Raw genomic sequence first — 15,677 nt, 5'->3', positions numbered from 1 at the left:
CAATGCTTCATTATCGAGGGCTGCTAGCACCCAAAGATATAAATGCACAGCGGGTGATCTAATTTAAATGAAATCAGGTTTGTGGTGAGGAGTCAATGCAGATTAATTTAGAGTGCAATAAATCCATCACTGCTAACAGGTACCTGAATGGGTGAATGACACCATGGGATACTGTGTATGTACAAGAAGTATAGCAGTCTGAATGAACGTAAAAATGGATATAAGATAAAGAAGTGAAAAGCATACAGTGCGCACATGGTGCTTTGGGAATTGCCAAACGTATAGAAAATGCAAAAAGCAATGCTGCTGTATGAGCACAACGTAACAAAAAAATAGACTGCAGGAGGGAGAAGTGCAAACAATGTGATACAAAGTCATGTGGAGTGCTCTGTGCAATAAAAACACCAATGCAGCATTGATGTTTGTTTCCTTGTCTGTTCACGCTGATACATCACAGCGCATGTACGCATTTTTGGCGCCAACACTTGAGTGACAGCATATAAGCACTCGCACAAACTTTTTCTCGCTACACAAGTTTTGTTTCAGCAGACCTTCTGGTCTTGCTTTTGCGGATAGCACTTTTGAAGGTACATCTTTTCTGTACATTTTGCCTGTGGCGACAGTTTTTGGTCTCTTCACTCATTTTATTTTTGGTATACTTGTTGTCTTCTTTCACACGGCACATTTTTTTTCTTTTGCACTACAACTGCCATACTCTCGTATGTTAACACCTAGTATATCCACAGTCTGTTTACACATTGCCCTCTATATGGCCTTTGCCATAGCTGCAGTCTCTTATTGCAGAGAGCACCCACACAACTCATCACATTGTTTGCACATCTCCCCTTCTGCAGTCTATTTTTTTTTTTTTGTTATGTTGTGCTCATACAGCAGCATTGCTTTTTACATTTTCTATACGTCTGGCAATTCCCAAAGCACTATGTGCGCACTGTTTGCTTTTCACTCCATCTTATATCCAGTTTTACGTTCATTCAGACCGCTATACTTCTTGTACATACACAGTATCCCATGGTGTCATTCACCCATTCAGATACCTGTTTAGCAATGATCGATTTATTGCACTCTAAATTAATCTGCATTGACTTCACCACAATGTAAATTAGGAGATCAACAGCTATGCATTTATAATTTTGGGTGGTAGGTATCCTCAATAATGAAGAATTGGTGTGTTGTCTCTGCTACATTAGCCTACTCTACGACAGAACGTTTTACCATAATTTTAAATTGGAGACCATTATGTATTCATGATGTCGAGATATAGTGTTCCTCAGTAATGGAGTATTAGTATGTGTTTTTTCTGTAACACTAGCAAACATAAAAAATAAATAAAAATCTATCATCACCAACAAAGCACTATATGATTAAGACCTAACGTAATTTTTAGCCATAATGGAGGAGATACTATATATGGCACCTAAAACAAATTGGCACTTGTATTCTATAATCAGCACCTAGATTTAGGTGGCAATTACAGAATATGCTTAGTTGATATTTTCGCGCCGATATCTGCACGCATCCATTTACGCAACGAAAACCTGGTGTAAACCTCAGCATGTAGATTTAGGCACACTGGGCCATATTCTATAACTAGGCACCTAAGTTTGATAACGCCCATGAAACGCCCATAATCATGCCCCTTTTTGCCTCTGCACGTTAAAAGTTCGATGCACATTGTTACAGAATACGCTTAGCAAGTTGCATGCCTAAATTCTAATCAGTGACAATTAGTGCTCATTATTGCTTGTTAAGTGCAATCAGCACTCTAGCTTAAGCCAATTGTTACAAAAGTTGTTATAGAATCTGTGCCGATTTCGGCGCCTAAATCTAAGTGCACTATATAGAATAAGGGGGAATATGTCTCCTTTTTTTCTAAATAAGAACACCATTATCGATGTATTTATAATTCATTTTTATATAATATACTAGCCGTTAAGCCCACGGGCGAGATTTGTGTTTTGCAAAATATAATAATTCGCATCTCCATCCATGCCCAGCAAACCTCCTCTCTCCCCTGCCCTCCCCCCCATGTCCAGCAGCCCTCCTGTATCCCCTGGCCTCCCACCCCCCCCAACCATCCTCTCTCCCCTGCCCTCCCCCCATGTCCAGCAACCCTCCCCACCGCTCCATCCATGTCCAGCAGCCCTCCTCTCTCCCCTGGCCTCACCCCGTCCACCGACCCTCCTCTCTCTCCTGCCCTCCTCCCATATCCAGCAACCCTCCTCTTTCCCTTGGCCTCCCTTCCCCCCCCAGCTCTTTCCCCTGCCCTCCCCCATGCCCAGCAACCCTCCTCGCCACCACTCCCCCCCCCCCGCTCTGCCGCTGCTTGCAGCGCTTTCACACGGAGGCGAGAGGCTCTCTCATGTCAGTGCAGGGGGCCCAATACGGAGGGGAACAGCGACGACGTCGGGAATGGGGGGGGTGGAGGTTGGTGCGCCGGCGATGTTGCTTCGTCTCCAGCAGCAGCGTCCGTTTCCCTCTATGATCCGCCCTCTGACGTCATCACGTCTTGACGCGAGGTAGGGGCAGAGGGGGACGTCTCTATTTCGCATTTGCGGGTGAGATGGTCACTTGTCATTTATATAGATAATGCATTGTTTTTATAATTCATATGTTTCCTTTGGATTGGAGAATGTCAGTTTACCTGGACTTATTTTATGTTAAAGTATGGTATTGCCTTTTATTTTCTCTTTTTTTGATGTTTTTATGTTTTAACAATATGACATTTCATTTTGGTTTAAATACACGTTTTTAATATATAGTCTTTAAACTCCTGAGGCAGGCATACTCTGCTCTCGAATGCGGCACCGTGTCCGATCTAGATTTTGGAATAACAGCCTTAGTAAATTCCGTGTATGACATCTCTGTCTCCATCATGTTCTTGGAAGCGTCATTGCTCTACTCTACTCCTGTTGACTGTTTCTGCCATTTTTTAGTATCCTTTGTTCCTCCACCTTGGAGACTGATCCCACAGGTCCCAGTAGGGGCAATACTGAAATTCATGTGGCCCTATTATATACGAAGTTGCCCTCCTCTCTTCTAAAAAGTACAGTGAAGGTCAACGGGTAGAGCATTTTGGTAGATGGAGTGCAGAGCAAGGAGGAGTATAAACACAAAAGCAAGAACAGCTAAAAGTAACAGAAAGTGAAACAAAAAATCATATTGCTACAGGCATGAGACACATTTGTGATTGATTTTTAGTACCTGTAGAGAGGGAAAAGTCTATCAAGGTAGAAAGTAATTAAGAGACACCCCATCTGGGAATATTTTAATGAAGTTCCTGTACTTACAGGTAAGACAGCTATGTGCAAGTACAAACAGTGGAACAATGAAATGCAAGGCCTGGTTGCCTAAATGAAATATATGCGAGAACTGCTCCAGCTTTGATATAGAACAGACCACATTTGATTTTCATGTCATACTATTTTTTTCTTCCTCTCTTCCCAAGTCATAACTTATGGGTGGACTTATTTTTCCACAATTGATACTTACATTTTAAGGAGGGGAAAAGAACCTTTATTAACAGTCGGTTCATAATACCGTGACTTCAGGTTCTGAGTAGCGACTTGATAAAAGTGATCATCATCTCCTTTCTAGCATTAAAATTTAGTTTCTCTTATTTAAGTATATAGATTTTGTTTCAACTGGTTGTCTATAGCACAAATTTAGGTTTTACCTTTCCAGTTGGGATTTTTGTATGTAAAGTGTTTAAAAACAGGCAGCTATCCTTTTCACAGTTATATATATTTTTTATTAGTACAGAAGCTTCCCAATTATTATTTAAATCAAATACACACGTTACAAAGGGGAAAAAATACAAAATTGTGATTAACAGTAAAGCTAAAATGATAGGATACAGCAAGGAATGAACTCAGGATGTAGTCATATTACACTTATATAAAAAAAAGGAGTGGCCTAGTGGTTAGGGTGGTGGACTTTGGTCCTGGGGAACTGAGTTCGATTCCCGGCACAGGCAGCTCCTTGTGACTCTGGGCAAGTCACTTAACCCTCCATTGCCTGCCGCATAGAGCCTGCCATGAGTGGGAAAGCGCGGGGTACAAATGTAACAAATAGAAAATATATAATAAATGTGAACAAAAAACTGTTTAGCACTTTCTCAGGCTATGTTTAAAGACGGTGATGCACCTTTTATCTGCATTAACTTCTCCTATTGCCTCATAGGTACCCACCTGTACTCCTACAACAGAACTACTTTAAAATGTGCCATATTACAACACACACACAAAAAATTAAGCTCAACTTCTTACCAGCAATGTAAATTTCATCTAGTTTCTCAGCTACTTTCTGTGGTAAACCAGCATCAAGCAATGTCTGGAAATGCTCAGAATGTGTAACTGGAGCAGAAGTATCCATGGGCTCTTCGGTCCCATTCCCATTAACATGCTCAGTGGCCATGTTACCTTATATCTGTTGGAAGTCAACAACAAGTAGGTTAAAAGGGGGGGAAGGGGCTAAACTATTCAAAAAGCAACACACGCAGCCAACTACTCTGTATTAGAAAAGCTCAACAGTATTAAGCTGAGATTGGACAATGAGCAAAATACCCTAGAACCAACGTACTAAAGGGCTTTTCCCTGCTGCCAGTATATGGGGGAAGAAGTGCAGTACATCTTGCCCTAAAAAGGTAAAGGATCGCGTTGAAACCTACAGGAACCTTCTACCGGTGTCTAAATCTACTTTCATTTAGCATAAACTTTATTGCACTAACCCTGTAGTTAAAAATATCACGCCACAGGGAACAGCGGAGGATCCTGAATATATGACATCATCCAGCGAGGTCTCTCTTCTCCTGGCCGCTCATATAAAACTTTCCCGTCACCTCCGCATTAAAAAGAAACCCACAAGGGACACGCCGAGAAAGTAAATCCACCCGCCCGAGCTAGGAGTAAAATCGTTTTGCACCTTTGAGAGCTCAGCCAGCACTCGCAGCAGCGAGCGAACAAAGCGCTTCCCCACCTCCAGGGGCTGCGAAGACGACCTGCCTCTCCCAGTGCCGGCGAAGAAGGGCCCGAGCCTGCTGCAGACACGTGCTCTCTACGCCTGGGCCCAGGCACTGACAAGCCAGACAGCAACCAGGGCGGAGGAGCTCAAGGCACCCCCTCCAGAATAAGAATCACTTCCAACCATGCGTGCAAAAGTGCTAAGGCAAAATTAAACAGCAGTCAGCCCGCTTTAGTCATCGGCACCGCACACAAACCGCAGGAAGCCCTTTTCCATTGCTATTCCTCCAACCAGATCCCGAAATAACTCTAGCATGCCATGCCGTCTCCCTCTGGTAGGGAGGAGGCTCGCCGCCGTACTACACCAAGTAAATGGGCGCGGAGGGAGCATTTAAGGCATTTGCGAAATCCCATTTTAAAAGGCTTGCGGGGGGGAGGGGGCCCGCCGGCGCGCGCTCACCACACACCACCCCCAACTCCTTTACCGCCATGCTGCTTCTTCCCACAGCCGCGGCCTAGTTGGGAGCCAGCGGGAAAGCTGAAAGTGCCGCCGAGGGAAGCGGGGTTTTTTTTTTTTTTTTTGGCCAAACAGGGTGGTTCCTGGGAAGTTACAGTTTACCAAGGCACGGTCAAACGCGGCCGGGGCCTAAGTCCCCCTTCTTTGGAATCCATTTTTCCCATAAAGCCGGTTTTCTTGTTGGTGAAAGAAGGGGAGGGAAAATAAGACCGCGCACGTTTTGCCCTCTCCCTGCACTCCTTAAAAGCCACGTAACCAAGCCTGCCGGGCCTACCGCCACTTTCAGCACTCCTTACCCTCCGACACGGACCGTGAAGGACTTTCCGAAACAGATCCGCTCTCTCTCTCTCTCTTCTCTTCCCCTCCGGACGAGCGCGTCTCGCGTGCGGCAGCTACCCCGTGCTCCCTGTGTGACAGCAGGCGCCGAGAGTGGCTCTTTCTAAAATGGCGGCCGAGCTCACGCCGACTGCAAGAACCCGAAAGCGGCCGCCGCGCTCGCCTCCGTCTCTGGAGCTCGCTCCTCCGAGCCCCCCCCCCCTTCCAGCGCGAATCTGCGTGCTCGCGCCCGCCAGAACGCCAGCATCCACCGCACACACACGGCCGGGGTTTCCGGGGCCACTCCGCAAGGGCCGAGGCGGCGCCGTTCTCCGCTCGCGCGCTCTCTCCTCCTTTTCCCTGGCTTTTTTTTTTTATTTCTCCAGAGGCGCGCGCGCACGCACTTTTCTCCGCCCCACCACCACCCGCCGTCCCTCCCAACTCGGAGCTCGCGCGCTGCCTTCACCCCGCCGGGCTGGGTGGTTTGCAGTGGCCGCGCGCAGCCCAAGGCGGCGACGCTTTGTTACTGATTTATCTTTTTTGCTGTGCGATGGTTGTAGCGGTTTTTATCCAGACCGCGTTGGTAGGTTAGACTCATTTGTGCCCGGCCGCGCGCTCTCCACGTCCCGTAAACTCCTCTCGTTGGATTCGGCTGAATGCCGACGTTGCTGCGTGGGAAAGTAGAGGAAAAGTCATCGCGTTCTTCTGGGAGCCACACACAGAGCACCAACTTTTACGTCCCAATTTTGTCCTCTATAGTTGGATACTGTAGACGCTTTTCGTGCAGAAGAGGAACCACCTGCCAACCCTGCTGGCCTGTTCATGGATTATTAGTTTCAGCGGTTACTGTTGTTAAGAGAATTATGGGACGGTGTAAAAGCCACATCTGTGATATATGTAAAATGTCCACATCTGGGCAAAGAAAAAAAAAACTTACTTTTAAAAGGCTTTGAAATGGAATCCGGGAGGATCCCGCTGTATCCGTTTTTTACCTTTTGCCGAGAATGATCATTCCTTGTAGATTTGTCGTCCCCCCCCCCCCCCCCCCCCCCCGGATCTGAATCCTCAGCTTTAACTACATCAGCTGTCTTCTTCTAAAAACATTTATTTTGGAAGATATATGTAAAATGTCCACATGTAAACGTCTGAGCAAAGAAAAAAAAATTAACTTTTTGGAAATCGAATCCGGGAGGATCCCTCTGTATCCGTTTTTTACCTTTTGCCGAATTTTGCTGCTGTACAGAAATGAGTTTCCCATCTTTGTGTCAGCGAAAGGACTTCTTTTTTGTTTGTTTGTTTTTTTCTACCTCTAAACTTCCCGGACTGTGTAGTTGGAAGACTTTGGGACCTTCGTGCTTCTCTGGATACAGGGATTTTGCTCTTCTTTGAATAAAAGGAAGTCAGAAAAGCAAGCATCTGGATGCAAATTGAGTTGGTTTCTGGTGGGGAAAACCCGGAAATACTGTTTGTGGTCTTTGTGATTTAAGTTACGCATTACAGTATTTAGAATAACTTATGGTATGGCCCCGAGTTACCTTCCAGTGATAGGGGTTTCTAAGAGTCAACGATCTCTCTTTTTTTTGTTACTCTTTCTTCCTTGTGCACATAAAATACGCTTTAAACTGGCTTTTGTTGCTTCTTTCCCCTATTGAGCAATTAAATGTTAACCACCTTATGACATTTTTGAAATCCTAGAAAATATTTTAAATGTCTGGCTCGAGATGGGTAAAATTTGGTGTTTGTAATCCGCACTGTTTAAAAGCAAGTGGAGGAATAGAAGTTCTCGTATTGCATGGTAAATATATTATTAATAATTTAAAAAAGGCATACCCAGATGACACAAGGGTACTGCTTCTTTAGGATCTAGCTGCATCTCCTGTTTCCTCCTAAACTTCGACTTCAGGATTTTGTGTTTAAGGTAATCAACAGAAATCAAACAAAATAAAACATGGAAAAGAAAATAAGATGATACCTTTTTTATTGGACATAATACATTTCTTGATTAGCTTTTGAAGGTTGCCCTTCTTCCTCAGATTGGAAATAAGCAAATGAGGTAGCAGATAGTATATATAAGAGAAACATCAAAGCATTACTTTGACAGTCTGACAGAGTGGGAGGGTGGGGGTATGCATGGGGACATCAAAGCATTTCATTGATATTCTAACAGGATGGGTGTTGGTAGGTGAGAGGAGGGTGTTTAAGGTACTAATAATACAGAGAAGCAAAAAAAATGAGGGCGGGGGCTTAAACATGATACACAAGCATGGATAATCTGTATTGTTATTTTTAAAGCATTAGAGACAGGTAAGAAAGTAAGTTAAAGCAGTTTACTAGATATGTTGGGGACCGCTACCTATTCCTTCTTTTTTATTTAAAGAAAAGGGCTTAATACAAGGCAACGTATTTTTCTAGCTTTTGCTGTACCTGCTTTGCCTTAATTTGTTTGGGGGAGGGGGACAAACTGTGATTTTCATATTGCTTGTCTGGTAGTTTGGGCTAGGTTTGGTTTAGTGGAAGAACTTGTAGGAGGTGAGTTGCTTTTTGGTATGGGTTTTTGTCTACATGAAAGTTTTAAAGGAGAAATCTACTTTTCATTGTCAGAATGGGATGGGATGCCTAGGCCTTGCCACGACCAATTTTTATGAGGTATGGTGTGCTGCTTGTACCACAGAACCAATGAGAGCCTCTACAGCTCTGCTGTTACTGTTCACAGATGGTGGTGTGCTGTTGTACACTATTTCCAACACCTGATTTCCACTGCTGATACCAATAGATTATCTAACTTCCCAACTTAGCAGCACTTGTACATCTACGAGGGAAAAGTCTCAACTGCTACGGCAAAAAATCTTATTTGTTTAATTGCATGTAGAAAAAGTCATCACAGACTAAAAAAACCCTCAAAAACATTTTTTCAATTTTTTTTCAATATTTTCAATGTAAGTGTTACTCCATAAATTTGTGTTAACAGTTTTTTGATGCTTTCACTTTAAAACATTCCATGTTTAAAAAAAAAATGCAAATCAATCGATTGCACTTAACATTTGCAACAAAGATTAAGCATCAATGTTGTTGAGACCTGTATGCCGCTGGGTTCCCTGATGAAGACTATCGAAACGGGACCGTAGGAATCAGCGCATTGTTTGGAGGACAACATGGCAAGATAAGTGCAATCGATTGATCTGCGTTTTTTTTTGAAAACATGGAATGTTTGAAAGTGAAAGCATCAAAAAAAACTGTTAACACAAATTTATGGAGTAACACTTACATTGAAAAAATTTGGAAAAAAATGTTTTTGAGGGTTTTTTAGTCTGTGATGACTTTTTCTACTTACAATTAAATAAGATTTTTTGAATATTGCCGTAGCAGTTGAGACTTTTCCCTCGTACATGTACAAGTGCTGCTAAGTTGTGCTGTTGTACACTAACCTCTTCCCCTTACTTTTGTTTGTGTGGCTAATCTTGCATTGGGAAGTGTGATCTTTTATTTCACACAGTGAGATTAGTTCTGTAGCAGCAGGAAATGCCTTGTGATTAAATGCCTCTCCTGCTGCAGAGCCCCATGGGCGAGGAGAAAAAAGGTTAGCAAAGCAGGTGCTCCTGGGCTATGTTAAATTCAGTGCTGAGAGTGGGAAGTGAAGGGCATTGGGGGGTATAGGATGAAAAGGAGGGAATAATCTCTGGAGAGAGGGGTTTAGAATAGGGAAGAACCTCTGGTGGGAGAGAAGTGAAAGGCCCTCTAGAGGAGGAAGTGTGTGTAATACACAAATCATACTGCACAGCATAATTGAAATTATACTACTAAACAGAATTCACAAAAAATGACATTACCGCCCAGTTAAACTTCATTTAAAATCCGGTGGTGGGAGGCAGGGCTAGTGCTGAGCAGACCTCTACAGTCTGTGCCCTGAAAATGGCATATATAAATCAAGGTAAGGTATACACAAAAAGTAGCACATAGGAGTTTATCTTGTTGGGCAGACTGGATGGACCATGCAGGTTTTTTTTTTTGGCCGTCATCTACTATGTTACTATGTCTTAAAACCTTTCCTGAAATAGTAATAATATGTAGGTGATGTCTTTACATCCCAGGACAATATTTTCCAAACTCGTAACCCCTTGAAATACAAAAGAGCATTCATAAACAGATTTAAAACATCTATATATATAAAACTCACCCTCAACGTTCTATTTGCCACTGACGTCACTGAAGCCAGGTTCGTAAGTTCGAAGCTCTGAAGCCACACAAAATCACAGTTTGTGGGCCCCGCCCTCGCATCAAACGTTATGACGTTGAGGGCGGAGCACATTCTCAGCTCCAACGTTGTACTGCACTGTAGCTCTCGCACGGAGGCTGCAGGGGGGCCGGAGACACAAAGGGATGGAGGGGAGCCTTGCTAGCGCCCGATTCATTGCGATTTGAAACGGGCCTTCGTTACTAGTATATTATTAAAAGAAGGAAGCCCAATTTTTAAAATACTGGTAAAACAATATACTGAGGAGGGGATCAGAAGTAATTTTGTAAGACCCTCCAAATTTTGCCCAGAAAGATTTAAAAACCAAATGGGCTAGTTTAAAATCAATACATTTTTGAATTGGTAACCTAGTCTTCTAGAGCGGCATAACGCTATCGAGCTTCCCTTTACGAAAAAAAATTAATCTGGCAGCTATGTTTTGTAACAGTTGTAGCTGTTTTTGTGATTTAGATGAAATATGCTGATAAGCATGCTACAGTAATCCAATTGCGGCAACAAAATTGCTTGTACTGGAACTCTAAAATTTTGTAACAGTAATGATTACCGTATTTTTCGGACTATAAGACGCACTTTTTTCCCCCCAAATTTGGGAGGAAAATGGGGGGTGTGTCTTATAGTCCGAAGGTAGACTTCTCCCTACTCACGCGATCTTCCCTGGTGGTCTAGTGACGTCGGGGCAGGAAAGAGCCTCCTCTTTCCTGCCCAGCGCGCTGCTCTCCATCCTCCTGTATGCAGCCTGACGGTCTCTGCGAGATTCAAAATGGCCGCCGAGACTTTACTTCTCGGCGGCCATTTTGAATCTCGCAGAGACCGTCAGGCAGCAGTGCATACAGGAGGATGGAGAGCAGCGCGCTGGGCAGGAAAGAGGGGGCTCTTTCCTGCCCCGACGTCACTAGACCACCAGGGAAGATCGCGTGAGTAGGGAGAAGTGGTGACAAGGGCCGGGGGGAGGGCGATCCCGAACTCGGAGGGAGGGAGGGATTCTGACAAGACGCACTAGGTTTTAGAGTTGGGAAAAAGGAAACATTTTTTTTTCCTATTTCCCTCCTCTAAAACCTAGGTGCGTCTTATGGTCCGGTGCGTCTTATAGTCCGAAAAATACGGTAATAGCTCGAAACTGCCTCAGTGTAAAGAAAAATGTCTTCCTCAATGCAGGGATTTGTTTACTGAAATTCAGTTTTGAGTCAAGTATGATACTCCATTGTACGATTCCCTAGTGTGGCTGTGCCACGTGAACTTTATCTTACCACAACATCACTTTGTATTTGTTCACACCGGAGTCTGCAAACGCCTCTCCGGTACTATGTAAGCCACACTGAGCCTACAAATAGGTGGGAAAATGTGGGATATAAATGTAATAAATAAATACTCAGCACTTTAGAATGATTTTCTATTTTGAAACTTTCACCTGAAATTAATGTAAATTCCTTACATGGGACACTTTTTTTTTTTTTTCCCCAAAATCTCCAAACCACAATTATTTTGCCTTCTGTTTATTCAACTTAAAAAAAAAAAAAAAAACATTTAGGTATCTGCTAATCTATAAGTGATAAATGATATTTTATAGATGGCAATGTTTCCTCAAAGTCGGGTAGCGCAGGACGTATCAAAAAGTGCTCTTTTATGCATCTATCCCCCCTTCAATCTGTTCAGAACTCTGCTGCACGTCTTATATTCCGCCTGAACCGATATACTCATATCACCCTTCTTAATCACCCTTCTTCTCAGGTCACTTCACTGGCTTCCAATCAGATACCGCATACAGTTCAAGCTTCTCCTTCTTACCTACAAATGCACTCAGTCTGCTGCCCCTCACTATCTTTCTACCCTCATCTCCCCTTACGTTCCCGCCCGTAACCTCCGCTCACAGGACAAATCCCTCCTCTCAGTACCCTTCTCCACCACCGCCAACTCCAGGCTCCGCTCATTCTGCCTCGCCTCACCCTATGCTTGGAATCAACTTCCTGAGCCCTTACGCCAAGCCCCCTCCCTACCCATCTTCAAACCCTTGCTCAAAGCCCACCTCTTCGATGTTGCTTTCGGCACCTAACCTTTATACCTTTCAGGAAATCTAGACTGCCCCTATTTGACTGACTGTACATTTGTCCTTTAGATTGTAAGCTCCTTGAGCAGGGACTGTCCTTCTATGTTAAATTGTACAGTGCTGCGTAACCCTAGTAGCGCTTTAGAAATGTTAAGTAGTAGTATGTCATCTAGCATTCCTAATTCTGAAAAGAAAGAACCCAATAAACTAAGATAAATAGTGAACAAAAGCAAGAGACAATGGAGAGCCTTGTGGCACACCACAACCAGGGTTCCAAGATTTTGACAGGCCATTGAAGAACTTCATCTACCAAACCCAGTTCACTCAGTGTAAACAGTAATGAGTGATTAATTGCGTCAAAAGCTACTGATATATCAAATTGTAGCAACATAACTTGTTGCCCTCTACTTATATCAAAAATTAGAGATTTTTTAAGTATAAAGAGCACAGTTTCTGTACTGTGTTTAGATCTAAAACCAAGTTGTGTAACTGTGCGCAGGATATTGTGGGATTCTAAATAATTCTTCAACTGATCATTTACCAAGAATTCCAGTAGCTTAGCCATCCATCGAATGCTAGCCACATGAAAATAATTCTCAACATACTACTACTACTACTACTTAACATTTCTAAAGCGCTACTAGGGTTACGCAGCGCTGTACAATTTAACATGGAAGGACAGTCCCTGCTCAAGGAGCTTACAATCTAAAGACAAGTGCACAATCTAAAAAGACAGGTGTAAATCTAGAGACAAGTGTACAATCTAAAAGACAAGTGTAGAGTCGATCTGATGGGGCATACTATATTTCTCGAAAGGTTAGGTGCCGAAAGCGGCATTGAAGAGGTGAGTTTTAAGCAGAGATTTGAAAATGGGTAGGGAGGGGGCTTGGCGTAGGGATTGAGGAAGATTGTTCCAGGCAAAGGGTGAGGCAAGGAAACAAAGGGGCAGACGATCTGCAAGCTCCAAGATGGAAAATATACAAAGCAGATCGTTGATGGATAAAAATGATTTTAATAGTAAATTAGAATATGCATACAATAGCCCGACACAGGCCGTGTTTCGCCCTACTGGGCTGCTTCAGGGGCTACAAAACAAAATAATATATAATAAATAATCAAATATAAAGTTAAAATTGAAATTAAAATTAAAAAATTCGATCTAAATCCCACAGAATTTACATGTATATAAAAGAACAGATAAATCAAAACATATATATATGATAATATGTCACATGAATCAAAATATACATATATATACAGTAATGGTGCTGGGGCCATTTCATAACAGTGATCTGATTTGATATCAGCATTGGAGTAAGTACACACAGAAAATCCAATATGTTAGTGCTTAACTTTCAAAAAGGAAACTATGATAAAATGATAAGAGTGGTGAACAAAAAACTTAGAAGAGCAGCTGTGAAGGTCAAAAATTTACATCAGGTGTGGATGCTGTTCAAAAATACTATCCTGGAAGCCCAGGCCAAATATATTCCACATATTAAAAAGGAGCAAGAAAGACCAAACGACAACCGGCATGGTTAAAAAGTGAGGTGAAGGAAGCTATCAGAGATAAAAGAAAATCCTTCAGAAAATGGAAGAAGAAACTGACTGAAAATAATAAACAGCATAAGGAATGTCAAGTCAAATGCAAAGTGCTGATAAGAAAGGCAAAGAGGGACTCTGGAAAAAAAGATTACATTGGAGGCAAACACACTTAGTAAAAACTTTTTTTTAGGTATATTAAAAGCAAGAAGCCAGCAAAAGAATTGGTTGGACCGCTAGATGACAAGAGGGGTAAAAGGAGCAATCAGGGAAGACAAATTCTTTGCTTCGGTCTTCACCGAGGAAGATTTGGGAGAGAGACTGGTGCCAGAAAAGGTAGTCAAGGCTTATGAGTCGGAGAAAGTGACTGAAATCTCTTTAAACCTGAAGGATGTAATGGCTCAGTTTGACAAACTGAAGAGTAGCAAATCTCCTGGACTGGATGGTATTCATCCCAGAGTACTGATAGAATTGAAAAATGAACTTGCGGAACTATTGTTAGTAATATGTAACATCTTTAAAGTCAAGCGTAGTACTGGAAGATCAGTGTGACACCAAATTTTTTTATTAATTTTTTTTAAATTTAGTTTTTTATTATTGTTATTTGAAAAGGTTCCAGAGGAGATCAGGAAATTATAGACCAGTGATCCTGACGGTGCTGGGCAAAATGGTAGAGACTATTATAAAGAACAAAATTACTGAGCATATTCAAAAGCATGGATTAATGAAACAAAGCCAACATGGATTTATTTATTTATTACATTTGTATCCTACATTTTCCCACATAGCAGTAGGCTCAATGTGGCTTACAGGTTCTGGAGAGGAGAATACCAACTCCAGTAATATATACAGAGTGGAAAATAGAGTAACAGTAGGTGCAAGGAAGCTAATAAGGTTCTGGAAAAGAGAATACAACTCTGGGACGAATATATAATAGTATAGAGAGAGAAGTAATCCCAATGAGGCTGGGACTACAGATTCTAGTGAGCAATATAGAGTAGGATAAGGGTAGAAGTACAATAAATTATAACTGGAGTGGTAAAATGTGTACAGTTTGAAGTAATAGGATTATGTGGAAGGGGTATTCATTTCTTAGATCGAAAGATGTGATACATTGTTCATGAATTAGTTTGGGTCGGCTGGGTAGGCTTTCTGGAAGAGGTGAGTCTTGAGGTCTTTTCGAAATTTTAGATGGGTGTTCACAGTCTAATGTTTCTAGGTAAAGTGTACCAGAGTTGGGTGCAAATTTAGGAAAAGCTGGATGCATATGTTGATTTGTATTTTAGTCCTTTATAGTTTGGGTAATGCAGGTTTAGAAACATTCTTGATGATTCAATGATGTTTCTAGTTGGTAAGTCGATAAGTTCGGTCATGTAGGTTGGGGCCAGACCATGGATTATTTTGTGGACCAGAGTGCAAATTTTGAAGGCTATTCGTTCCTTGATTGGTAGCCAGTGCAGTATTTTGCGTAGGGGTTTAGCACTTTCAAATCTTGTCTTTCCGAAAATGAGTCTAGCTGCCGTGTTCTGCGCGGTCTGGCGTTTCCTTAAGATCTGTTCTTTGCATTGTTTAAATTATGTTACGGAAAATTTCCCTTGGGAAGAATTGTTTGATCCGTTTGAGTTTCCACATTGCGTGGAATATTTTCTTCGTGGTGGCAGAGGCTTGACTCTCTAGGGTTAGGTTGGTGTCAATAGTAATTCCAAGGATCTTCAGTTTGTCCGATATTGGAAGAGTATGTTCTGGGGTTTTTATGGATGAAGGGAGGTTTGTTTTGTGGTGAGAAGAGAGAATAAGGCAGAGAGTTTTTTTCCTTGTTGAATTTGAATGCCAATGCCCAGGCATCCATTAAGCTTAAACTAGTCTTTATTGCAACAGTGATTTCTGTTGGATTAGACTTGAACGGTATGTAAATGGTGACGTCATCCGCATACCGAAAAGGATTAAGATTATGCTTGTATAGGGCATGAGCAAGGGGGATCATCATCAGATTAAATAATATGGGTGAGAGAGGTGAACCCTGCGGTA

The 15,677-nt window shown here is 42.4% G+C and overlaps 1 protein-coding gene across 7 annotated transcripts in view; it reads right to left on the bottom strand.

The window, feature by feature from the left end:
* Nucleotides 1-7,759, bottom strand: part of SYNCRIP (synaptotagmin binding cytoplasmic RNA interacting protein) — a 147,315-nt gene extending 139,556 nt beyond the window's left edge. For 2 of the 7 annotated variants that reach the window (XM_030199122.1, XM_030199124.1), the window contains exons 1-2: nucleotides 5,793-6,002; nucleotides 4,287-4,446 (exon numbers count right to left, since the gene is read on the bottom strand). In XM_030199122.1, the coding sequence (XP_030054982.1) occupies nucleotides 4,287-4,434 (148 nt within the window). In that variant the 5' untranslated portion in view covers nucleotides 4,435-4,446; nucleotides 5,793-6,002. Of the gene's footprint in view, nucleotides 1-4,286; nucleotides 4,447-4,747; nucleotides 5,362-5,792; nucleotides 6,006-7,027 lie in introns of those variants that run through there. The other 5 variants (XM_030199120.1, XM_030199123.1, XM_030199117.1 and 2 more) reach the window with 5 other exon arrangements.
* Between the last annotated feature and the right edge of the window lie 7,918 nt (nucleotides 7,760-15,677).

This window comes from Microcaecilia unicolor, chromosome 3 (genome assembly GCF_901765095.1).
Source record: "Microcaecilia unicolor chromosome 3, aMicUni1.1, whole genome shotgun sequence".
In the NCBI taxonomy this organism is placed as follows: Eukaryota; Metazoa; Chordata; class Amphibia; order Gymnophiona; family Siphonopidae; genus Microcaecilia; species Microcaecilia unicolor.
Note: the sequence above shows the minus strand (reverse complement) of the source record. Positions and strands in the feature narration are given on the sequence as shown.